A 25,194-nucleotide genomic window follows, 5' to 3' on the forward strand; every position below is an offset into this window, starting at 1 on the left:
TTCTCATTTTGTTGGTCAAACCTAAACATAGCAACCTGAATTGCCTGAAGACTTGTGGAGTGGCAAGTGTGAGGTTGCACCAGAACGCCTGACTCCAAACTGTGATCAAATTTCAATAAGCTGCTGTCAGACACCAGTGTCACCTCATCCCATGGTGTGAAGAAGTCCTTCCATAGGTGCCTGGCAAATCTGTGCTTGGCTTTCCTGCATAACTGGAATTCACATAATATGAGTTTAAACAGTGCTTCCTTGGGCCAGGTGTCCTCTGCTTCCTGAACTGATGGGACAAACAAACGTGTTGTTGTCTAGTGTCTTTGGAGGGTTTGAGACCGTGGCTCTGCTCAGACTGTGCCTAACAAACAGCAGCAGGAGCCAATTTCCAGGCTTAAATAAAGCTGGAAGAAGAACAAGTGGGGAGGGCAGTTGATTTTTGTTCAAAGCCCACCCAGATGAGATCGGGTCCTGCTGTATGTGATATCAGCTAGAAGGGTTCCTCACCTAAGCTGTTGGCTGTAGGAGCAGGAGCAGGCAGGTCTTTTCATTCCCTTCCCAGGTCCAGTGAGTCCTAAAGTCTCCCAGGAGCCACTGGTGTTACCAGTTACTATGGCAGAGAGGCTGGTTTGTTTTTTGAAGTGCAGCCTTCTGACCAAGAGAGCTGATGGACTTGCTGTCCATGCAGTCCATACTGCTTTTGCTGGTTGTTGCAGACTCACAACTTTTGGTCCCCCCCCCCCCCCCCCCGTCCTTTCAGTCCCTGAGCTACCTTGTCTCTCCTTTGTCTATCCTCTACTCACTGATGGGATAATGTTGGCAACATTAACATGCACTTTTGTAAACATGGCTGAGAGCTAAACCCAAGGGGCTGTGGCTGCTTTCCTGGCCTACTTTAAGACTTCTTTTGCAGGAGTAATAGCTGAAAAGCCAGGTCACTATCAGCAGGTTTGGGGAGGTGGCTTGGTCATCTCTGGAGCTGCAGGAGCCACCTAATGCTGACTCAGGTTTGGGTTAATTAAGAATGTGTGTGGTACATCTGGTTAGCATGGGAATGAGGCAGAGGTTTCGGAAGTGGAGACCAGTTTTGGTAGGAGTCATGGGTCACTTTATTGTCTGCCTGGGATGACTACAGCCAGTGCACTTCCAGCTGAAGAGCTCCACAAGACTGGAGTCTTAGGCTTAGTTGCACCTTCAGCTCCATCACCTCTTGAGAGAGTGCTGCTGCCCTGTCATCCCTAGGGAAGCTGCCTGGGAGCCTCATTTTACAATAAACTGTCACTGGGTATGCCACATATGTGCTCCAGAGCTCAGACATACCATGCCCAGCTCATCAGCTATTTTGCACCTTCCATTACTTAAAATGAAATCAAACATTTAATCCTTTTATTTTTTCTACTCTTTAGTGGCATAGCTTCATCAGGTGTAGGGCAGAATACTGTCCTACACAAATGTGGGGCCTGATTTTTCAAGTGTTCCTCCAGGCAGTGAGAGATGATGGGCTGAATCTGTCCAGGCTGAGAAAGGAACTGAGCCCACATCTTGCCTTTGAGCCACCTGAGTAGAAACAAAAACTGTTGGTGGATCTTACAGAGATGTCACGGACTTTAAGCTGACGGAGCAGACAAAGGCAGCAGAGTTCAGTGTATATCCAAAGTAGACAGAACCATACCCACTCTTCTGAAAACTCTAGTGTTTCCTCTAGTTACATCTACACAGCTCACTGCCGTATACATCCTGAGGCTCCCAGTACTCTCTGTAAATATATTTCCCACAGGGTCACAGATTTCAAGCCAGTGACCAAGTGGCTTAAAATATGTCACCACGAGGCCTCCTATTTAGGTGCCCAAATCCTCTGTTGCATCTTGTTCATGACTTGTCTGAGTACTGAGTCTGCCCTTCTGCACTTTCAGCAAATTTGTGTGAGAACCCCGTTCAAGAGAAGACAAGAAGTTCAGTCAAACCCAGAGGAAGAATGGTCAAAGTTTTCTTTCACTCTCCTCATTAGAAAATTCTACTATGGCTGTTTCTTTACTGTCCAGGTTTTCCCATAAGTCCTGCATGTCAAATGTTTGTGGAGCACAAGCAGAAGTACCATTTTTTCCATCTCTCAATGTCCTTTGGGGTGAAGTTGTTCCAGAATCTGTTGAAGGTGGTTCATCATCAGCATTTGATGCTGTACTAGGACTATGGAAGCTTGGTAAACTCCATCGCTGAAGGTTTCTCTCATGGTCTGTTATGAGACCAGCTATGTTACTAACCTGGGGCTCATGTTTGGGCTCTCCTATCACACTAGGAAGTGACTGATGCACCTCTGAACTTGAGAGGTATGGAGTCATTTCTGGGGGGAAAAAGTGTTGGTTCAGAAGAGCCACATTTGCCTCAGCTATGATCCTTTGGAGCTTCTCTTCTGGCATGCTTGCAGAGCGCTCTGTTGGGAGGTCTGATTTGTCCAGCACATCAGGTTCAATCTCCTGGGCTTCAGAAACAATGACCTCAGGAACTGGCCTGGCTGTGTCAGATGAGGTGTCACTGTCACCAAACTGTGCCTCGTTCCTTGAGGTTTCTGTTATGGGTCCTAGCTCTCGGCTACCATGAAGTCTGTTACTTCTGCTAACTCCTTCATGTTTCTTCTTGAAGCTTAAGGTGGAGTGCCTCCCTCTTGTGTGCATCTCCTGCAGCCGTCTGATGTGCCCTTTTTCATCTGCTGGGAAAAACACTGAATTCTCACTCGTCTGCCGGCTGTAGCGCTGGTGAGTGGGGTATGAAGGACCCTCATGGACACTGAGAAACCTCTTGACTCTTCTCAAAACCGAATGCTGTCTCTGGTGTTTCTCCTCTTCCCAAGGCCACTCTTCCCCATAGAGAAACTCGGTATCAGCCAGCCTGCCAAGTAAAGCCAGGTAGTACATGTCACTTAAATATAGGAAGCATCAATACACATTTATCCCTCTGTCTCAGACATAGGACCCAAGACATAGGAACCAAGACATAGGAACCAAGGCCCTAGTGTGTCCCTAAAGAGAAGGAAGAAAAAGATGAGGGTGCCAGGAAAGAGTGTCTGTGCCTTTGAATCAGCCAGATCACACAAAGAACTCTCCACAACCAGATGTCTCTTCCCCTACAGACCAGGCTGGGAGGGCATCCAGCCAGGCATCTGGCACCATTTCATATGTGAGTTGCAGCCTTCTTAGGCCTAACCTTCCTATCATGGTTAGGCTTGTGCTCAGGGTGAGGGAAAGGGGAGAAAGGAACCCTACTCAGTGCTGTAGTTAGTTTTTCAGGAGAATCCTTCAAGAAAAATAGCAACAGTGAAAAAGCTACTGCTGGAAGCAGAGGACAACAGTTTAAAAAAAAGTTGAAATTACTCAGATGGCCAAATCTCACTTGCTTCTGGGTCATGACAGTGTTTCTGAAGGTCTCACTTGTACCTGGTACTCTTCTCCTGCACAGCCTTGGTGCTTCATGAGAACAACTATTGCTGCACATGCCAGTGAATTCAGTGCACGTCACTGGCAGTGCAGTCTGGGCAAGCCAAACTGGCCCAGTTACCTGGCCTAAGTACAAGAATGGCAAAGGAGCTTGGGCCAAACCTGAGGCATGGAGCACAGGCAGGCAGCTCTAACCTGGAGGGACAGAGAAACTTCATCCAGCATTTGTGAAAATCATAGAATAGTTTATGTTGGAAGAGACCTTTAAAGGCAGCTAATCCAGCCTCCCTGTGGAGGGGCACCTTCAACTAGATCAGGTTGGTCATGGCCCCATACAGCCTGGCCTTGAATGTTTACAGGAATGGGACACCTACCACCTCTTTAGGCAACTTGTTCCAGATGTTAGCTTGTGGTGGCTGGAGAAGACTTTGGGTTTGGGCTCAAGTTTTATATATTTGCTTTGGACTTGGAAGAATTTTTAGAGCTTGTTTTTGAAGTTTGCATAAGAGTTATCCATAATTTTTAGAAATATGAACAAAGAAATGGTTCACATGAGAAGATAATTAATAAAAAGTCAACACATCAGAGCTGTTTGCATTTCACAGGAGCTATCAGGGAGCTATTTCTCATTTTCTCCTTCCTTAAGTTTTTGTGTGAAGTACTTTTTTATTAAAAAATTGTTTTCAGACTTAATGATGTTTCTTCTTTGCCACCTGTTCCCCCTAGAAATTACCTTAAAATAAATTATATTCTATTAATTTTTCTTCTTTAGTTTTTTATTTCCTTATTTTCTTTTTGCCATTTTATATTTTTTCCAGAAGGAAATAACCTCTGAAAAGGCTGTGTATGATAAAACCATTGTCCTTTGTAGTAGAATGCATGCAAAAATGAAAAAATAAGAAGAAAAAAATGAGAAAACCACAATTTTAAAGCCAAATTAAACAAAAAATTAAAGACATTTTATTTTTATAAAGGTGGGAAAAGATGGGAAAATTATAAATATCTTGAGATAATTTTTAAAGTTAAAAAAAGTCTTCTGTAAAGTTTTTAAAAAGGTTTTCAGATGAGAACATCTGCTTGCCTGGTATTTTGTCAGTCAGGATGGTATTTACACTTATTGATCTGTCTGTATTACAGCATGTCACAAGTATTTAAACTAACAGCTTCTAAGCTAACTGGCCTGTCACTGATTCCTCATATAGATCCTGACAACAGGGGGCAATCCCATACCCTCTAGTCTTTGTAACCATTGCTCTTTGCTGATCTCTGCAAATAAATCCTCTTCATACCTTCACAAAATCTGCCATTTCAACTTCCATGCCAGGATTATTAGTCAATGAAAAGTCATAAAACATTTAAGATGATTTGTTGTTGATCTTCACAAAAGTTTGGACTGATTTCAGCTGTCATCTCTAACTAAGTGAACAAAGGAATAGCTGTTTTGCTAATTGGGGATGCATGAAGAAGCTGCAGCAAAGCAAGTATCATTAAGGTAAGTCAGTCATTGTCTTCAGGTATCATCCTGTGCTCAGAGACTATCAACATATGTGTTCAGAGACTATCAACAAACCCTCCCTGCAAATACGCTCTATTTATTGATTGTACAATTTAAGATATGCATGCACAGCTTGGATGAACACGTGGACCACTGGAGACACCCTCCCACCAACACCAGCCTGTCCACTCCCTCCTAATTTCTTTTCCCATTTCCACCTTCTCCGCTGGAAGTATCATCAGAGCCCACATCCCTGCACTGACTGTCTGTCAGCCAGTGCAGACTGTGGGGGCGGTGACCTTCCTGATGGCATTAAGGACCCTTAGTGCCACTCACCCCATTTCAATAGTTGATCCAAGAAAGGAGGGAATACAGTAATCAGCAGCTGCTTTTGTGTAGGGTGGGCGGGCAGAGGTATCATTCCAGTAAATATCTTTCTCCATCCTTGGCAAGTTCATGTGCATCTCATCCACAGCCAGAAGTGAAACCTTAAATTTTTTTTGCACAAATCATGTCACTTTCAACATAGTGGAGTATATGAAATAGTCTACTTTATACTCCTGGGTCAACATTTCTTTCAGAAACCCTTTAACATAAGCTGTGTATGATGGCCTGGGCATTAGAAGAGACTCAGTATTACAAAATAAACCCCCTATATCTGCCTATACTCCTGAGAGAATAAATTTTGAATCTTGAATCTTCTGTACTGCAGAGATATTTGTGCCAGATTGAAGTCCTTCCCACACGTTTAATGAGTTAGATGTGATCCTTCATGTGCTATGGAAAATCTGTGTAAAGTATTACACATGTGCTCCTTGAAGTGTCCAGAGGTCAAGAATCTTTCTTATAGGCTTCATTGCCATTTTAAGACATTCCAAATCAAGTATGTGAACACTTTTCTAATAAATTTTACACAACAGGCTCTAAGGCACAGTAGCATGAGCACCTGACATGGTGCTAAGCCAGAGAGCATTTTTGTCCATGTGGAGTCCTTTCCCATTCTTGCACATACCTGCATGGCTTACTCTGGTTACTTTGCTTAATTTGGTGGTTTATTTGGCCCTTGCTCCCCCTAACTCCTGGGATGTGGTTTCCTGGAGTCCGACAGCAGCTCAGCCAGCCCTGAGCTTGGCTCTATGCAGGGGGAGCAGCAAGGTGCTGTGGGACCTCCTCATGTCTCTGAGCTCCTTGACAGCAAAACAGCCAAGGCTTTTTGGGAATCAGGAGTAAAACTATACCCTTGTCATCTCACAGCCCCTGTGACTGGGGACACTTGCTCCTGTGCTGACCACAGATACTGACAGCAGTCTCCCAACATGAGTCATGCTACTGGGCCTGCTTATTAGTTCAGGGCTCTGCTTAGTGTTTTTACTATTTTTGCTGCCTTTCCCTTTAAAGGAAGGTTCATATACAATATTTTAATCACGAGACCTTCAGATTAGCAAAATGTGTTCTTATCTATGTGGGAATGAATTTTGAATTTTGCAGGATTGACCTACATTACATGTTTTTCCAGGCATAGAGTGGTTTTATAATTTAAGGTCAGCTGTTTGCATGTTTAGTCAGGCATTGTAAAGGCCAAATACCAAAATCAAGATGAATTAGGTTGTGCAAACAAACTCTGTGGATCACAGCCACAGGTGATCCTTCAGGGAAAGAATATGTTTTGCTAGCACTTGTTGCCCTGATTTATTCCTCAATTAAGGACATAGCATTAGATGTAATGATAACCTATGGCAGAGTAAAGCTAGAAGTAGAAATAACAACAGCAACCTGTAAATTTCTATCGATGCACCAGTTGGTTTCAAAATCATCATCATCTTCTCCAAATGGATTAATGAGTTGTTCAGCGACCTGGAAAGAAAACGAGACAGTGACGAGAGGCTGGCATGCCATGTCAGGACTACTGCTGTAGAGAAAGTAGGATTGGATTTTTCTCTCTCTCCCTGCCTGTCACTTACAATCATAGCTTTAGCTCCTGTGTGATTGTTCTGCCAGCCTAGCCAAGGAGCAGCTTGCTTTTGCTATAGATTCACATCTCTGTGCCTCGCTGGTGCTGTCAATCACAATTGTCAGTGCTGGCCTGCTGGGAGCTAAGACATGTCTGGGCCAAGGTAATTGTCACATCCAATAGTCATTACCTTTCCTTACTGTTGGCTTTGGCTCATTTAAATGAATGGTTTAGCAGCTAGAGGCTCTGTTATTGCACTGTTGTCTGCAATAGTCCACCAGTCTGTGGGGTCAGTATTCCCAAGCCTTGCAGCTGGAGTCTGCTGGAGGGAGTAGGACTCATCTCTCCACCTCAGCCCTCAGCCCATACTTATTTATCAGCATTAACCCCAATGGCAACCTTCCAGGGCTTTTGAGGAAAAGCAGCATACAAAAAACTTGACTCAAGTTAACTCTGCATCATGCTAGCCAAATCCCAGAGACAGAACCTATCTTTAATTCAGCCTGCTGGCTTGGGTTTGTGTACCTGAAGTGGTTAAACTGCAGGGCAGAAGCTCATCCCATGGAGGACGCAATCAAACAGTGAGCTCAGACACATTTATGGTGAGGTACCTTAGTCTGGGAGCTAGTCTGGAAAGGTACTGTCTCTGGCTCCCCATATCCAGTGAAAGAGCCCACAGAGACTGCCCCCCACTCCCATGATTACTAAAGTACATTGTGTGAGAAGTAAGCACATACTGCTGATGGAGGGGAAAAAAAAGGTTAAATAAAAAAAAAATTAGGAAATTCAGAGTGCTTCTCTATTTCCTAGTTTCTTGGTACACTGACATTAAATATCCTCTCCCCTCCATTCTTTTCTCCTTCTGTTTATCTTTTTAAGCCCTGGTTTTGAAGCTGATCACATTCTTGATAACCCTTCCAAGCCTTCCTTGTGATCACCAGGGCCATGCACAGGAGCAGCAGTAGGGTCCTTGGTTTAATGTGGATACGGGTAAAGCAACTGTTTAATAAACAGTCCTGTTCATTAACCTCACCATGGACAGCTATGTCTAAATAACTTATAGCTGTAAGGCAGCTGGTCCCTACATATTTCTCCTGTGTGCCTCTAGGCTCTACCTGTGGATAAGCACTTGCTGGCTCTCTGAGGCCACCACCTCCCCGGCCAGCATGGGCACACAACAAAAGAACTGCTGAGTAGATTAACACTACAAAAACACCTGTAAGGTGGGAGCAATGAAAGGAGACAGGGGTCACCTCTGCTCACACTCATTCACATGGCATTAAATTCTGGGTACAGTTATGAAAGTGCTGCAAAAGGGAGGAACCAGAACACAGTCTGTGTTGTGGCTCTCCAGGGAAGACATGGATCAGCTTCATGTAAGCCAGTGGACCACCACCCAAAAGTCCACCATAAACCTATCACATGAGCTTAAAAAAGTGAGGACTAGGACAGAGCAAATTGTGGTGGTGGTTTCTTTTGGCTGACCTGGTCCTGGCATGTGAGACATGACTTTATTCTCCAGAAAAGAATGTAGTGATAGACAACTAAACTCTGTATTTGGGCAGTTCATCTGTCCTGTAAAGAAAATGGGGATTTAGAAGTGTCTCTTGTAATGGGAAACTTTGGCCCTTTATTATAGGTATTACAGACCAGGCTTGAGGCCAAGGAATGAGCTCAGTTTATCCATTATTTCTGAGGAATTGCCAAGTTACTGGAAGTCAATACCTCAGGGCCCTTTTTGGTGCCTGGCAGCCAAAGTCCAACACTCTCAGCAGGAAACTGGCTGTAACCTTCAAGAAAAAAATATCCTGACTCTGGGCACTGAAGGTTTGGATGAACCCCCAGTCTGAGGAAACTCTGCTGATATTAAATTAACTTTCAAAAACTTCTCCTCTCTCTCATTTCCTTATGCAGAATATTTTTCAGTTACAATGGCATCTCATACCTGCCACAGCCAGGAGATGGCTGGAAGCTCTGAGCCTAACTATAGGAGGAGATGCTATAAACATCCTTGGTTGCTGAAGAAGGAAAACCCATTTCAGGGGCACCAGCAGGGCAGTCAAGAGGAACAGCTTACAGATTTTAACCCTCTAGTATAATGGGAAGACACTGACTACAGATAAAGCCTCACTTTTCTCCAGAAGTTGCTGCCTTCACTGTACCAGCCTCCCTTCCTCTCTCTCTCCCGCTCCCATCCAGGCTAGTCCCTATGCAGCAAAATCCCTTTCCCCCTCATTTCCTAGGACACAACACTAGAGTAGCTTGTCCTGCACACACTTTACTTTTCCTCACAATCTGCCAGCTTGGTGTGCTGCTTTCTCTACTCTGCCCTTCAGAGTTGGCTGTGGGAGGGCATGTATACGGCCAACTGTGTTCAATCTATATTCTAACAGAAAAGTTAGCTCTATGTTTCCATCCATGATTGATAAACACAAAAGGAAATCTAATGTACATGGACCCCAATGAAATTTTTTTCCAGCAAGTCTGTTTCAGAGGAGAGAACCACCTTGAAGTATGTGGCTTAATTACTCAACTATCAGATTGATTGTGATATGTTAGCTAGCAGTCATCAACAGGCTGATGGGCAGCATCCAATTCCTCTACAACTCTTCTTCTTAATGAACATTTTTATGCAGTGGAGTTTTAGCCAATATTGTCTGTCACTCTTTCATAGCCTTCTGGAACTGGGGACCTTTAATTGCCTGTATCTGATGAGGTTAACAGCAGACAGTTCCAGCTTTGATCATAAGAAGAAAGTATCATTCAGTCCCTTTCAGCTGATGCCAGGTCTGCAGCCATAGCTCCCCATTGCAGAATGGAGTGGGAGAAAGGGTTTTTTAAATCTCTTTTCTGTCACTTTATAGTTCAAGTCCAGAGACCTTGTGGGAGTAATACTTGGAGTTGTGGTGGCATTGGTGCTACTAAAATGGGCTCTTTCACATTCACCACCATTTCTTACCGTACAGTCTGTCAGGTGGAATTAAAAATGCATTGCATGCTATTTCTGTATGACCACAGAACACTTCAGGCTGAATTCACCTCTGGTGTACTTCAGTATTCATTGGAGATTTTACACATGTGTCCCAGGGGACCTGCCCCCCAGGGAGGGTTCCCCCCTCACCTGTCCAGAAAGCCAGCTTACCTTGAGCCATCCTGCATAGAAGAAGAACTGCAGCAGTGTGAAGATTGGAATGTAAATATCTAAGTCATGTCCCTGGTACCCTTGGTCGGTATCCAAAAATTGACGCCCTATCAGGCAGGCAAAGAAAAAGGTATAGACTGCGAGAGTAACAACCTGCAAAGAACAGAACTTCATTGAAATCATGAACAAATACAATCTTATGCATAGAGCAACCCATACCCAAAGGCCTTTGTCTGCCTTTTGCCATATAATTTATAAATCTGTAGGAGGTATTGCAAATACAGAGGCCACAGGAATAATTATGGCCAGGAAGAACACTCAGGAAACAGAAGAACATTTCAGTGCTTCCCTCCCCTCTTCCAAATTACACAAGATCTTCAAAACATGTCTGCATTAAATATGCCTTAAATAGTTAGCTAGGCCTCCATGATCCTGTGCAAGTGAACCAGTACTCAGTATCTCAGAGACTCAGGTTGGGACTATGAATGTTTTATATCATGAACGTTTGGTACCAACCCCCCTTTTATGGAAATTGTGTTTTGAACTTTCTATAGGATAATAGCTCAGTACCTGGGTATAGACCAGTGGAATTCCAACCCAGTCATAACCAAACAAAAGGCTACACCAAGATCGGTACTTATTCATCTCCTAAAAGGGAAAAAGAAGAAAACCCAACCAACAAGAAACCACAACAAAATAAAATTGCATGGGATACAATTCTGAATTGTAAATATTCTGTTGCAGTTTATTTTTGCACATATAAAAGGATAGGGAGAAAATAAAGTAAAGTATATATAAATTGATACCATAACTGTACCCAGCACCCCATTTGAATATTGACTTTATGGAGTTGGAGTGCTTAGTATACTTCATTTTTCTTCACAATTCATCTTCTGCTTCTATTTTATTCACAGTGTAGTGATACATGAAAGAGAATATATTACATCATAAAAATGCTATTTTACCACATAATGAAATATTCAGGGAGATTATCTTCTCTGAAGCTGATAATAAAATCTTCAAAATGCCAAATTATTCTCATTTTTCATATTTTAAGCAACGGGACAAGTATGAATTTAGAGTGCTGTTACAATAATTTTTTACTCATCAATTTTTTGCTTTTTGCAATACCTTCTTAGTCATATTAAAAAAATCCCAGTGAATGTTGCTGTATGTTTAAGTGTGCATTGGTACACAAAGAAAAGCTGATAAATACTGAGTAAGGTCATTTAGATGACACAGGAGATCTGTGCATACTAAATAAAACCAATTATGTAAGTGAAAAGCAACATAGCAATTTCAAAAACAGTAGATTAGTTTTTTGTAGATTTCTTTTTTTACTTACATTCATCAGTGTCTGCAGATCCACACTGTCTCGAATTCTTCCCTCCTTTCGTGCCTTTGATGCCAAATTTCCAAACCAGACAAATGGGACCCAGTATTTCAGGTGGGGAGACTTAAGATCATCAAAAAGTTTTCTTTCATATTTTGTCATAAAACCTATTTACCCAAAAAAACCCCAAACAACCTTCATTTATTCTATGCTTTCAGTACTACTGATTCTATACATTTGGAATATGTTTTTATCTGTTTATGTATTATTTGCAAAGAACTCTGTTAAACACAACTTATAATTCTAACTAGTAACCTCCTCTTAAAAAAATTCAGGACAGATCTTGCTTGAAAGAACTTCTTTTTGCATTAATTTCCCATAAATTCCTCTTTACCAATATAGGCAATAATTTATTATTACTGTGGTCTTATATCTAACTGCTGACAGATGGTAGATACATAGAATATACTAAGAATTGTACAAATTACTCTCTAGTTTCATATTCTGCTTTCAGGAAAATAAGGAACTGGACATATCAGTCAAGAAACATTTTTCACCAATGATAGCTTTCAGAAGCATTGGGACATATTGTAAGGGCAGTTACATGACCTTCTGATTTTGATAATTTTTTGTTATATCTGCAAAGCAGCGAGCAAGCAACAGAGGATACAAGTGCATGCATGAAACAAAGGCCAACAGAGTGTGTGCCTTCTGCCAGTGAAATTCTTCCCTGACAGATTGTTTGATGTTTTCTTTGGGGTTATGAAGGCATGCAAAGTGATGGAGAGGGAATCATGCACAGAAATCCCGCTGCTAAGGGGACACTGGGCCAGGTGACATGCTGTGGGGCTGCAAGCTGAAGATGCTCTCTGCCTGGCAATTTGCCTTGCTGGGGAGCTGGGAAGGTTTTAGGTTTCCTGAAGAGTTCTCCTGCCTTGTGAAGCCCTGCTTCCTCTTGCTGCAAGCAAGTCCAAGGTCACATAACCAGGGAGCCAGGGCTGTGTGTGACAAATCCTGCACCAGAGCCAATCTCTGCCTGGGACTGGCAAAGGAGCAGCTGCCTTTTGGAGCAACACCTCTACCCCTCAGGGGAAGAAAGCTCTGCTCTGCTGTCCTCCTTCCACCCAGGCTTTGACAAAAACAACTTCAGAAAATTCACATTTTCCTTTCTCCAAATCCTGTATTTTCTGGGATTGGAGCAATAGTCATGTTTGAAGGATCTTAGTTTTTGCTCAGGTATGTGACATCTATCATGTGGGTATAAAGCTTCTTTTGTTGTATTGACATTAGCTCTAAAATAAGACAAAGTTAGTAACATGACAGCCCCAAAATAGGGGGCTCAGCCAACCAATTACAAGTTTGAATGCTGAAAATTCAGTAAGAGAATTGACAGTAGGCTCCAACGAGTAACTAAGAATACGTTCATTATGGCTAACATTGCTAATGACACATGACACAGCAAACAAATAAATATATATAAACTCAGTTGTGATGCATAGAAATGTGAGTTAAGTTAAAGGAGATTTGCTAAACACAGTGATCTTAAATATTCTGTCTTTGAGGAAAATGTCACTATTGTACAGTTGGAACAAACCTACACAGGAGGTATGAAATACTGCAACTACTGAGAAGAAAGGCAAGAACAGGACAGAAGACACTGTGGAAGAGGAAATATTCAGCAGCAAGAGACAGTACTCATGCAGTATCATAGAATTTCAGAACAGAATAAGATAAAGCTTTTAAAAGTTCCCTGGGCATTTTGCATTTCTCATAATTAACTTCACAGAAATAATCAGGCAACCAGACAAATTAACCTGCTAGTCATGGCTCCTGACTCCTAAAAGTCAGTCTTTCAGGCTGCCTTTAGTTTTTGTCCAGCCAGCCTGCTTATTACAGGACAGGAAAACATGTGTCTGTCAGGCTGAAACAGACAGACAGAAAAACAAAAAATTGAGTCTGGAGTAAACACTGGATGCAAGTCACTTGGAGGCTCTGGAAAGGCTCAGCCTGAAGGGGTCACAAAGAACAGCAAGGATCAGTTCAGCTTTCCACTGAAATTGGGCACCTTCTGTTCAGAAAGCTCAACAAAATCTGATTTTTGAAATTATAAAGTTCAAATTGGCATTGAAGTTTTGTGCTAATATTGATTAAATATTCTTTTTGATTAATATTAATAATGTCTAGTATACTTATTGCAGAAAATACTAATTCTGGATTGCTCTTACTGCTGGCAATACAGACAACATGCAGTTCAGAATATCTCACTGTTTTTGCAGTGGTAAGGAAACACTTTATATTACATTAAATATAAGGGAGGATATAAAATTTCAGTTATTAAAATTGCATGGTTTCTAAATATGGTAATGCAATTTTTATTTAGAAGCATTCAAAGAATTAACCAAGAAACTCTATAAACAACAATACTGGTTTTGACAAGCATTGGAAGACTGAAGTAGCTCCAGAAAATGGGAAATATTTGTCAAACATTGTGCCAGGATCATGAAAAGGATGATCTAAGGAATGACAGGGCACTGAATCCTTGTGAAAGTATCAGAAGAGTGACATGGAGAGCAATCAATAAACAATCAAAGGATACTAATGTGAACAGTATCACATTGTCAGCCAAAGAGATATTACAGGAAAATTATTGATGAGAACACAAGCCTGACTGGGACAAAATCACTCATGCTCTCCCATGAGTGATTCCAAGAGTATTCAGTTCTCCTGTCAAAACTCAATGGTTTGAGACAAGACTGGTTCAGGTAATTCATATTAAATATTTTTAATACTAGTGGTTAGAGAAGAAGGATCATGATCAAGTAGATAAAAGTTTCATTTTCTGCTTCTGTGTTATGTGGAAATGGATTAATTAAGGTACTTCCTTCCAGTAGAGGATTTGGGACTGCAGTCTTCAGCCACCCATAGATACTCATGTTGCTGAGCTCATACCTCATGTTTCTCTTCAGTGTTTCCCATCAGCTCTTTTGGGCTGCTCTCTGCTCAGCTGCTCACTCATTACTCTGTTTTTTAACAGCTGTGTTCTTGAACATCCAGCTTCCCCCTTGCACCTTGCAGCCAACACGATTGCTGTGCTCAGCACAGCTGCTGGGCATTTGACACTTACAGCATGTGTGCACCAGCAGTCAGCATCATAAAGGAGTGAATCCACATGGACCTACTGTCTACAGCTCCACAAAGAGTGTTAAAACATGAAAAAGAGTCAGAAGGAAGGCCCAGCACTCAAGACTGTATCCTACAGGAAGAGCCTACAGTTGGTGAAGCTCCTCAGTTTCATTCAAGCCTTTATGCAGTCTGCTAACAGGTAACTATTGGGAGAAAAAATATGTTTTCTTCTAATTAAAAAAAGAAGAACCCAAACCTATTACAAAATCCAGTGAATATAAGATAGCACTGTGCAAGTTCAGGCTGAGAATAAGATGTCACTCTTCAACAGCAAGTTTACTGTTGTGAATGTCTGGTCACCTAGGATGCAGTGTAGTCTCCAGTACACCCATCTGAATTTTAAATCTGGGCTGATTACATTCCTAGAAGGTATTACAGCTCAGTCAGAAATTGCAGCATGATAAAGGATGCTGCTAGCAAGCTTTTGTGCTTTGTGTTATGGATGAGTCAGACTAGATCATTGTGGCACTGTTCTCAAATTTAAAATCTATGAATTTTAGCAGTTCATTTGCTGAAAAGAGAAGTGTGTAGCAATAGTTATGTCACAGCAGTTCACAGTTTGACAGCAAAATGCAAAATCATCATAAGTTGTTTCAATGATGACTGTGCTGTAAGTATCAGATTTGTGCTGCTCACATTCATATTAAATGCCTCCTTCCCATGCAGTCTGATATGCCACGCCACAGGGAGCTAGGGAGGGGATGATTGCAGAGTATTGTCTAAGTCACTGGATATTAACAGGAGCAAAATATACCCTGAAAAGCTCAGTACTGCATCAATAAAAACTCTGCAGCACAATATGAATTAAAACCTACCAAAAAAAAAAAAAAGTGCTGGTATCCACAGCTGGCTACACTGTCTATACTTATATACAGTTTATAGTAGAAGATTTTTCACTGTTAAAAAAAACAATGCTCAAAACTTGCTTTCCAGTCTACAATTTTGGTACAATGCTGTGACATTCTGTCTCTTTGGAACAGATTGTCATTAGCAATAGGGAGGCAGAGCTGGATTAGCTGCCTGGAAATGTTGTAATTTTCCAGTGCATAATAGAAGCAGATTGCTGGGGACAGCGACAGAAGCTTCCTTGACCTCTCACTGGCTCAGGTAAACAGTTTTTTTGCACAGCACAAGGAAGAGAGCTTTAAAATTCAATGAATCCTACATAAATGGTTTGGGTTTTTTTTAAAGTAAGATTGGTGCATTCTGCCTAGCATTTTTTTTTAATATCTAAAGCTTCTCTCACATATTTGAAATGTGTATATGTATATTACACTGCATATTTTAACTTGCTAAAACTTTGCTTACTAATCTCTGCCAAAGGAATAATTTTAAGAAATTCAAGACATTCTGTAGAAAACATGACTTTTATTTGGAACAGATCCCCACGTCTTTGCACTGCTGTTCTACCTCTGACACCTGACCATGCCAGTCAGAAGGCACAGTGCCACACCTTGCCTTTAAATACTGAGCAGTCAGTTCTTTAGAGACAATTTAAGTGTTACACAACTGAGCTCTCTTCACCATCATTACACTCACTGTGTTATTGAAAGAAACAGAAAGCAAAGACATGTTTAATACTTAGTTTAGTTATCATTGAAAAAACTAAGTTTAAAGTAAGTTTCTCAATACAAAGAAAAAACCCTTGGGGCTGAGGAGTTTTTTAAGTAAATCACAACACTTAAAATGTGCAATCTATTAAAAATGCAGTCTACTTAAATAAAATTGGGATAAAGCTGTACTTGTGAAGTGCCTACAGAGATCAGCCTCTGATAATCCAGACCAAGTTATATCCCAGACATTGGGGCAATGCCATATTACAAGTGACCATTCCTACTACATCATACTATATTGCAACTTTGGGTTTAGAGAATGTTGTACCTGCTCCATATGCCTGAGTGTTTGAGGCAGGCCCCTCCATGGGGTCTGAAAGCAGATTCACATAAGACTGTCAAGCTAGTTTGATTTCTATAGTGTTGCTAAAGACTTTAAGAACATTAAAGATGCACTCTTAAGGTTATATCATCTAAGTCACTAACAAAAAGGCGATTGCTTTGAGGTGGGTTAGTACGAGGCACACGTGGGGCCACAGGAAAGAAAAAATGAGGCTGGCTCCTTCCCTCCCTGAGCCCCCACCTCTAAGAGAAAGGAAAGGAATTTTGGGGAGGCAAAGTGCAGTACCTGCTCCAACCACATGGTCCATGGTGGGGAACCTTTTGTACACAGCTGTGCTGACAGAGCGAAAGATCAGCAGAGATGTTAAATTCACATAACGCATGAGAGTCCTCCTCAGCAAGCGCCCGTACTCATCTCTGCCCTGCACACAGCTGGAGATGAGCAGCATCAGACGATCTGGCCAAGGCAAGTTCACAAACTGGTTCCACCAGCGATTCACCACCAAAGTTACATAGAAACCTGAGGGTTAGAAGGGAAAAAAAAGTCCAGTGCCTATCAGGATTTCAGTTACTTTAGTTTTAGTTTGCAGAGTGTTGTTCATATCACTAAGCTGCTATATTTCCCAGAATAAATGCAGTAAGCCATGTCACAACCCAGGATGCAATAAATACTAATTATTTAATGGACATTGCAATGTAACAGTACATTCCAGCTGAGTATCTCATACCCATGAATTTCCAAATTTCCTCTTGCGTAGTGACACTCAGGGTAAATTTATTTCATTGGGAGATCACGTACAAGGTATCAGTGTAAGTGGGCATGATCTAGATATATGGAAACCTTTTTTGTTAGTATATTAAAAACATGAGCTTAAACGTTGATGTGATGAAAGCAACTCGAACTTGAGAAGGCCTGTTGGTGTTGGAAGCAGATGACTATTGTGAACCTCTAACCTCCCATATGCCCCTCAGCTCTGAAATGCTTCCATGCACCAACATTCACAAAATGCCTGAACAGAGACATAGTTGAAGAATAATTTCACATTTAACTGGTACTTACCAAGCACAAAAGTTACTGGGATTTGTTCAGCATATTTGTCACAGTAAATTGATAATTTTTCAAAGAACCGTTTTTGGCTACCTGTAAGAAAAAATCTGCAGCAAAAATAAAATGTATCTGTCCTTCCATAATATTCTGGCACTAGCTACTAAGTGCAAGCATGTATAAATAATCAGATATGTACACTGGGGAGCAACCTTGGCTAATGCCTTCAAGCAAATTCTTAAAGGGAAAGATCCGAACACTTTTGGCAAGTATTAAAGAAGCTGGAGGAAGCAACAGTATTTTTCCCCTGGTTTTTGTAGTTTTCTCAGGACTAATCTGAATGGTACTACTAATTGGATCAATATGGAAAATCTGGAAAATTTTGCTGTCCCATACAGACCAAAGATGACAGCAAGCTCTAAGTCTGCAAGTAGAGCTTAGTCTCCTTTTCCAGAGTGGTATTTAATGGAAATGCTCTGGTCTGCTTGAATTGCAAAAGATTACCAATCAAATTCCTCTGATTTGAAAATGTTACATTGTTGCAACAGCTTTTTAATTCTTACTATGAAATTTTTCTTTTCCACAAGATTAAAATACAACTGTATTTTGCAATCAGGAAAATATTCACCAAATTATACCAAATGGGCCATGGTAGTAGCTTCTGCCCACAGGAAAAGGTGTCTGATGAAATACAACAAGCTTCAGTATAATTTTTTTTTATTTGTATATGTGAGTATTACAGTTATTCTTTAACTTCTTGTAAATGGAACATATAACAAATATTTGGTGCATTTTGCTTACAATTGTGCAATAAACTGGAGCACATATAGAAAGCTTTCTGTGGTGTATTTACCATGGTCCTCAATTGCCTGGCATTTCAATAAAGCAGATTAATTTAAAAAACTGTAAGACTTTGATGTTCCTTTACATATAAATGCTATAATTTTCTTTCTTTGTTTACAGGCATAGATTACTGAACAAAAACTAGTGATTAATCAGAGAAAAACTGAAGCTCACGTTCTCCTTGTTTCCAATATAAAGCAGAGCTCTAATTAGAGATCACTTTAAGAACTGAACCATAATTTTAATACTTCTATGTAATGTACTTCATCAATTAAAAGTTTCACTGTACTAATTGATGCATTGCATCTGTCATACAGTGTTTAATTCACACCTTGGTGAAAAAAGCAATTCTTCTTGTAATATGTTCCTGCCAGGTGCTGGGTAACACACAGATAATAACCATGTCTGGCTTCCATGCAGTTTTACTTGGTTCTTTGAAGGTTAAAATCAAGTTTGCATGCCTTCCTAGCTTGAAGCAAAACTTTGCTTTTCTTGGCTATATAACTTCACTCCAAAATGATTACCTCGATGTTGTTAAATTCCCACTGAGCAACCAAAGACAGAGTTCTGCAGGGAGGCACTTTGATCTAAAGCAGGGAGGCACTCTCACAACTGACAGCTCAGTGTCAGAATGACAAAAGCTGTATAACCTAAGCTGGATCTTAATTTTTATTTAGTCTAACTTAGTAGGATGGTTGCTCAATACTAGGCTAAAAGCACAATCAGCTGAAGATGATAAACAGTATCGACACTCTACATATTTCCTCTGGAACCTTAAAGTAAATATGGAAAGGTAAGCACATTGGAAAATGTCCAAGGAAAAGATAATAAGTAAAGAGGTAACCTCCCCCCATCATTCATCAGCCTAACTCTAGGAAGTCTGAAACTTCAGTATAACATTTAATGAGATGTGAATTGGAAAGAGTGTACCTGTATAATACACTTATCGCTGTGTAAAGAGTAGCAAAAACAAGAAATTCTCTGTACAGCAATTTGTAGATGCTGCCTTTCCACCTTAGGAGTAATCTGTGAAATCCAAAGAAAGTGGCATTTGCTACTTTGCTGGAATAAGTGACTGTCATCGTCGTGGTAGGCTGGGCCTAGAAACGGTAGAAGAGAAGCAGGACACCAACAACATTTTAGACAGCGTATCCTAACCTGAATGTACCCTTGTATAGATAGATACATGGATATACATGTAAGTTTAAACATATAAAATATGTGTACATAAATACATGGTGTTTGTATTCATATATCTATAGAGAGGGAAAAATAAAAATCTTGCAGTTACAAGCCCTGTTGAGACCTGCAGATTGACTGGTGCAAGGCTGTATTTGGGCTTTATGTCAATGACCACCCAACCCAGCAGTTACCACTGAATGTGGCCACCTTTCTGGGAGGCAGTGGCTGGGACATATTACACCTCTGCAGTCTCTGCTTACACTCAGTTTGCTCCACTCTAGTGTGAGCAAAGAATAGGAAACAAAGTTGCTTGACATTTTTTTCAAAATTTTCAACTTCTTGGTTACAGCAGTGAAGCTAAATTCCACAAATGCGTGTACATCCCCGACCAGTATTTTTAGTTGGCTGTGGTAATTATAATCATTGAAAAACAAATGAGATTTGGGGACTGCCTCCTTCATTAACAGTTACGACAGCAGCTGAAATCAGCTGGGGAATGCTGTTACTTCTCTCCTTGGCAGCTAGACTGCTCCTCAATACTTCAGCATTGCAAAACAAGCCCTAAGGCTGCTCAGGTAGGTAGTGTGAGACACAGTGTAATTAAAGTACAACTGAAAATACACAGCTAAATACTTTGTGCTGGGTTTGGTACTTGCTTACCCAGTGCAGGGAGATGCTGCAGGAATTTTCATATGCTTACAAAACAAATCCTAGCTCCAAATGCTAATGAAAACAGTTTTATACAGCATGCAAGAAAGAGAGTAATTAAGACAATCACAAAATCTCAAGAAAGTTACTGTGTATCACAAATATTATTCTTGTCTATATTTTTGTGATGCCACCGTAGCAAATTTATTGGGGGGGGTGGGGGAGAAAAACCTGAACTCCTAGTTAATAGATGACAAATATTTTTGTGTCTCTGATGCAGAGCATAATGTAAGCCATTAAAATTCACCTGTAAATGTGCCAGTTTTTATTTTAGTCACCAAGGGAATCAGCAGGGAAAAGACACTATAAGCCTTGTATTGCTGACAGGCTGTCTCTTTTCCTCTGCAGAATGATTGCTTGATATTTGCCAGCATGGGGCTGAAGATCATTTTTTGTGTTGGTTTTTTTTTTTTCTTTCTTAAAAAAAAAAAGCATGGGTTTTGGTCTTTAGAATCCAGATGATACTTTTTGTTTTCCTGAGCCTTGGCACAGACCTTTAAATTTTTTGTTGTCATTGTTGTACTCTAAGAAGTTCAATGCAAGAGCCAACTTGTCTGACTGGCATGCATGGAAATGCAGTCCTGTCTGCTAAAAATCTTGTGGTTAGGATGCAATGCTTAAGAAAATGGAGGCAAAGATGTCAATTCTCCAGCAAAAGTGGGGCTTTATGAACAATGAAAGAAATCTGTGGCTGGGCTATAGGGGAGGAATGGGGTTAAAGAATATGCTCAAAGATTTTCCTGGAACTATTGTAGGAGCCTTTAGATCTTGCCCATTGATGTATAGAGTATGTGTTTAAGCCATGCCACCAACAAGTGTGCCTCTATCCCCCCATTAATATCCACTTTGTAATGGAAATCGCCAGTGGGAAATCTCCAGCAGGGACTTGGATCTAGGAAAGATGTCTGATAATGGGAGGTTGTAGCTTGGCAAGAACCCAGACCCTCAGCACAACACAGGGCTACAATGAGAGGATGAAGTTAGACAAATGCAGGATGAAACAAAACATAAACTGCTAACTGTGGGGGCAGCCAAATATCAGAACAGGGGACTAGATAGTCACCCTCTTGTATAGGATCTTTAAGCTGAGGGCAAATTGTAGGACAGAAGATGACCTTTGGGAAGAATTCACATAACTGAGACAGGCAGGGGCTGAGGGGTTCTGCTGGTCTCTCCTGGTATCTGGGCATCTGTTGTGGGCCACAGAGGAAAAAAGATTGCTTGCAACACCCTTGGAGCTTCTGCAGCTCTACAGGAAGGCAGCCATTAGTGTCAAAAACATGACTCTCAGTTTCTGCATTGGAGGTTCAGGAAAGATTCCTTTTCCGAGCTATCAGAAAGTGGAAAGTGCCAAAAAGTGGTCAGTAGTTAAGCTGGACAAAGTGGGTCTAGCTTCTCTACAGATCTGAAACAAATCGTGCCTTGCAAGGCCTAGTAGATTGGCTTTGGTCACAAATGCAGAGCTGTAGTGATAACAGGAAACAGGATTAAGAATATTTCTGCATGCATTAGACTGGGAGAAGATTTTTATCCACCAAATGCAATTTGTCTGCTTGTAGCAACTATATTTCATTTAATCACATTCCAGCCATCGCTTAGCACCTTACCCATTGCCCTTGACTCTGAATAGAAATTCTTGGAAGATAGTGGATGCCCCTTCTTATTCTTTCTGCCTCTGAAATGGCAGAACCCAACATTTATCATTGGGTTTATATAAGTACTTCTGGATAATATAATTCAAAGTCTTAAAATATACATTAGGTCAGATTAGGTGATTACAGAACAGTTTTGACTATACAAAGCTATGAAAGACAGCTATGCATTTGTCTGGTTAGATTTCTCAACACAGCAAACACAAATTTAAATCTGCATTTGTGGTTTTTTTTTTTCTCTGACAACAACACAACTATTTAGGTATGGCCTCCCCTTGCAACAGGAAGTTTTAGAGTAAAGCCTTGGGCTGACTCTGGCTCTTGCAGAGTGGTCCCAAGCCCTTGGTTCATAGGCAGCATGTTGGCAGAGAGTCCTTCCTACATTACTTATGGCCACAGGAAATTAAAAAGCTAAAACTGAGATGGACAGGAAGAGCAAAGCATAACGATGCCCCCCAGCACATTCCTTCCTAAGCACTCTTTTGGCCAGGGCTGAAGAAGGACAGAGTAAATTAGATCAGATACCACAGGCATAGTGTAATGAAAAACATTCCTAATTATCATGCTGCCCTTAAATTCATCAGCAGATATAGGGTTAGGCTTTTTGCTGGTATAGATTTGTGAGTTTTGAGGACATAACACAAGTTATGCTCATTTGATGCCTGTAGAGACCTTGACTCATATCTATGATGCTGCATTTTCTTTTTTTTTACTCAGTGTTTATTTCCTTTCTGAAACTTTCTCAAGCACAGACTGAAATGTGAGTTATATATTATTCCACTTTTGCAAAGATCATCAGAAGACCTTAGGCATAAACAGCTAAAAATATAAGGGTGTCCTCTCTGTCAATATTGAACCCAATTGTAAATGGGATTTTTGCCTGGCTGAGAATTTCAGGATGCATTAGGATTCAGACAGAAACCACATTACAAAATAACAGCCATCAATGTTTCCTAACTGACCATGAAAGGCTCTTTACAGAATATATAAATAAATAGTTCCTCTATGCAGACTTACCCCTTGTCATTGTTCACCTTATGTTTTAGTTTACGGCATAGAAGAGAAAGTGAGATTTGAGTTAAGCCAACTATAAAAACACATTAAGCTTACGCTGTATCCACTGACCTGCTATTTTGATCCAGCAATCCAAGCCCGAAGGCAAATCCTGGACCCTTCCTCTTTCTCAGACGTCCTTAACCAAGTCCCCTTCAGATCTGCAAAAATCACCTTGCTCTTCCCTTAACCTGAAGCAAGGGGTTGCTGCTGCTGAGCCCTGAGAGGAGTGGACTGACAAGAACAGGGGTTAAAATGTCTTTCCACTTCTGGAAGTCTGTTTTTGCCAAGTACTCTGTCCTGTCAGTTACACAGGGAACAAACGCAAGCAGCAGCAGCAGCAGCAGCTGCTGATCTTGCTCTTTTCTAGTCTATAATTATAACGCCACTTGCCATCGGAAGGACCTCTTTCATTTGAATGAAGAATCTTGCAATGGTTTTGGCTGGCACATACAGTTCTTTTGCATTTTATTTCCTCCAAAATGGGATGGACAAGAAGTGAGCTTTTTGTTCTGAGACTTGTCTTGAAAAGTGATATGTCCCTGACATGGTCCTGTGAAGACACATCAATGAATAGCACTGATTAACTACGTCTAAATAGGAAGACCAGAGACAACCCCACCAAACCTGAAAATGTTACCCAGCTGCACCTTGGTACCACCCTGGACCACAGCATTTGCTGCATTTCTGCTTTGCTGATTTGATTTGGGAAATCAGGTCTCTGGGGCATGCTGTAGAAATCACTCATCCCTCAAAACAGGCAGAGTTGCTGCTAGGAAAAGCCTCAGTGGACCTATTCACAACTGTATATTTCGGCAAGTGAAAATCCTTCTGCAACTGGAGGTTTTACATAGGACTTCTTTCCCTTTTCCCCTTTGTAAAATGAGATGAACTCTGTCTTTTATGACCTATGGCATTAAGAGTGAGCTGTAAAAGGTGATAGACTGTGAAAGCCCAGGAGATATCATATAATGTCATAAACTTCAGCAGAGAATGAAATAATGTGACTGTGAAGTAAATTAAAAAAAAATGCAGGGGAAGAGAATAAGCAAGATTTATAGATTTAATTCATTTTATGATGAAAGGTTTTCCCCCCTGCCTTAGTCACATTAAGCTATTTGAGGCCTTTTATTTAATTAAAACTCTCCCAGAAAGAATGGAAGTTTCTGCCATTGTTTACCTTTCTTCTTGTTGTTAATGGCCGAAGAAAGACACTTTGATGTCAAAGCAGGCGAGATATTAGACTGTGGCATGTGTGTGTCAGGCAGTGGCCTGTGGCGAAAGATGACAAATCATTTTAGCATTCAGTGACTTGGCATGGAGAAACATACTGCCTGATCCTATTACAGAGACTGCCCTGTGCAAGGAAAATTCTTAACAACAGGGATATTTTAAGGTCACTGGGAAAATAATTACTTAGACCTAAAACATTTTTCTTTGCTGAGCATAATAGTTTGCTGGTCTTACTGAGTGGTAAATAATAGCACCTCTATGTGTCAGGGGGTATCAGGTGGTTTTCCTGGCGGCTCTTCAGTATTCCTGCAGATTGGAGTGGCGGAGATTGCTCTACTGCCTCTGAGCTGTTTTGCAGAAGACATGAGATTTAGAGCTCCTGTGTTTTCAGAGGCAGAAATAAATACAGGTTTCCATCTGTGTAGCTCCATCGGGACTGGTTCTGTAGGAAGTACTCCTTTTTTTATCTCTAAGGTGTCCCTATTTCCTTGTGGGATATTTCCAAAGATAGGCAATGTTTTTACCTCTCTTCCTCTGTTTCCCTCTAGGGAAATGTAGTTTCATCTACATTCATCTACAAAAATAAGTTTTCAGAAGCCCCTTTCTACATGCAGTTCTACTAATGATCACTGATAATGGTGTATTTTGCATTCATTTTCTCTTGATGTACTTTGAACACACACAAGAGACAAAAACACTTTAGCACTGTGTAACTAGACAGGTTTCTGCTAGTATCATCCATGGATGTTTAACAAGACAGCTGAGTGTAACAGATAGAAATCCAGCAAATAAAACTTATTTAATATATTTATGCTTTTGACTTCTCTTTTCTCTTGATTTTTGAACCCATTTATACTGGAAGATTTCTGGAAGAGACATTAATACGTATCATGTGCTAGTGAAGCTTCAAGCAAGCACTTCAGTATCTGTAACATCACATAATGCCAATATCCAATGAAATGCCATAAAAATAGGCTAAAATATGGTCTGAACACCATGAAAGAATTCTCTTATTGAAAGGAAGTGAATAATTTAAGTGTTGGGAAGAGAGCAGCAT

General features: G+C 40.8%; 1 protein-coding gene across 1 annotated transcript; it reads right to left on the reverse strand.

Moving 5' to 3' along the window:
• Positions 1-740: 740 nt before the first annotated feature.
• Positions 741-23,137, reverse strand: BEST3 (bestrophin 3). The gene is made up of 10 exons (XM_036401492.1): positions 22,977-23,137; positions 19,240-19,409; positions 17,482-17,576; positions 16,708-16,941; positions 11,356-11,510; positions 10,581-10,658; positions 10,011-10,163; positions 6,691-6,771; positions 5,254-5,405; positions 741-2,877 (listed from the first exon to the last, which is right to left on the reverse strand). Exons 2-10 carry the CDS (start codon positions 19,389-19,391, stop codon positions 1,971-1,973), a joined length of 2,007 nt encoding a protein of 668 aa, XP_036257385.1. The 5' UTR covers positions 19,392-19,409; positions 22,977-23,137; the 3' UTR covers positions 741-1,970.
• Positions 23,138-25,194: the final 2,057 nt, after the last annotated feature.

The sequence above is a fragment of the Molothrus ater genome, chromosome 5 (genome assembly GCF_012460135.2).
Source record: "Molothrus ater isolate BHLD 08-10-18 breed brown headed cowbird chromosome 5, BPBGC_Mater_1.1, whole genome shotgun sequence".
NCBI classification, from domain to species: Eukaryota; Metazoa; Chordata; class Aves; order Passeriformes; family Icteridae; genus Molothrus; species Molothrus ater.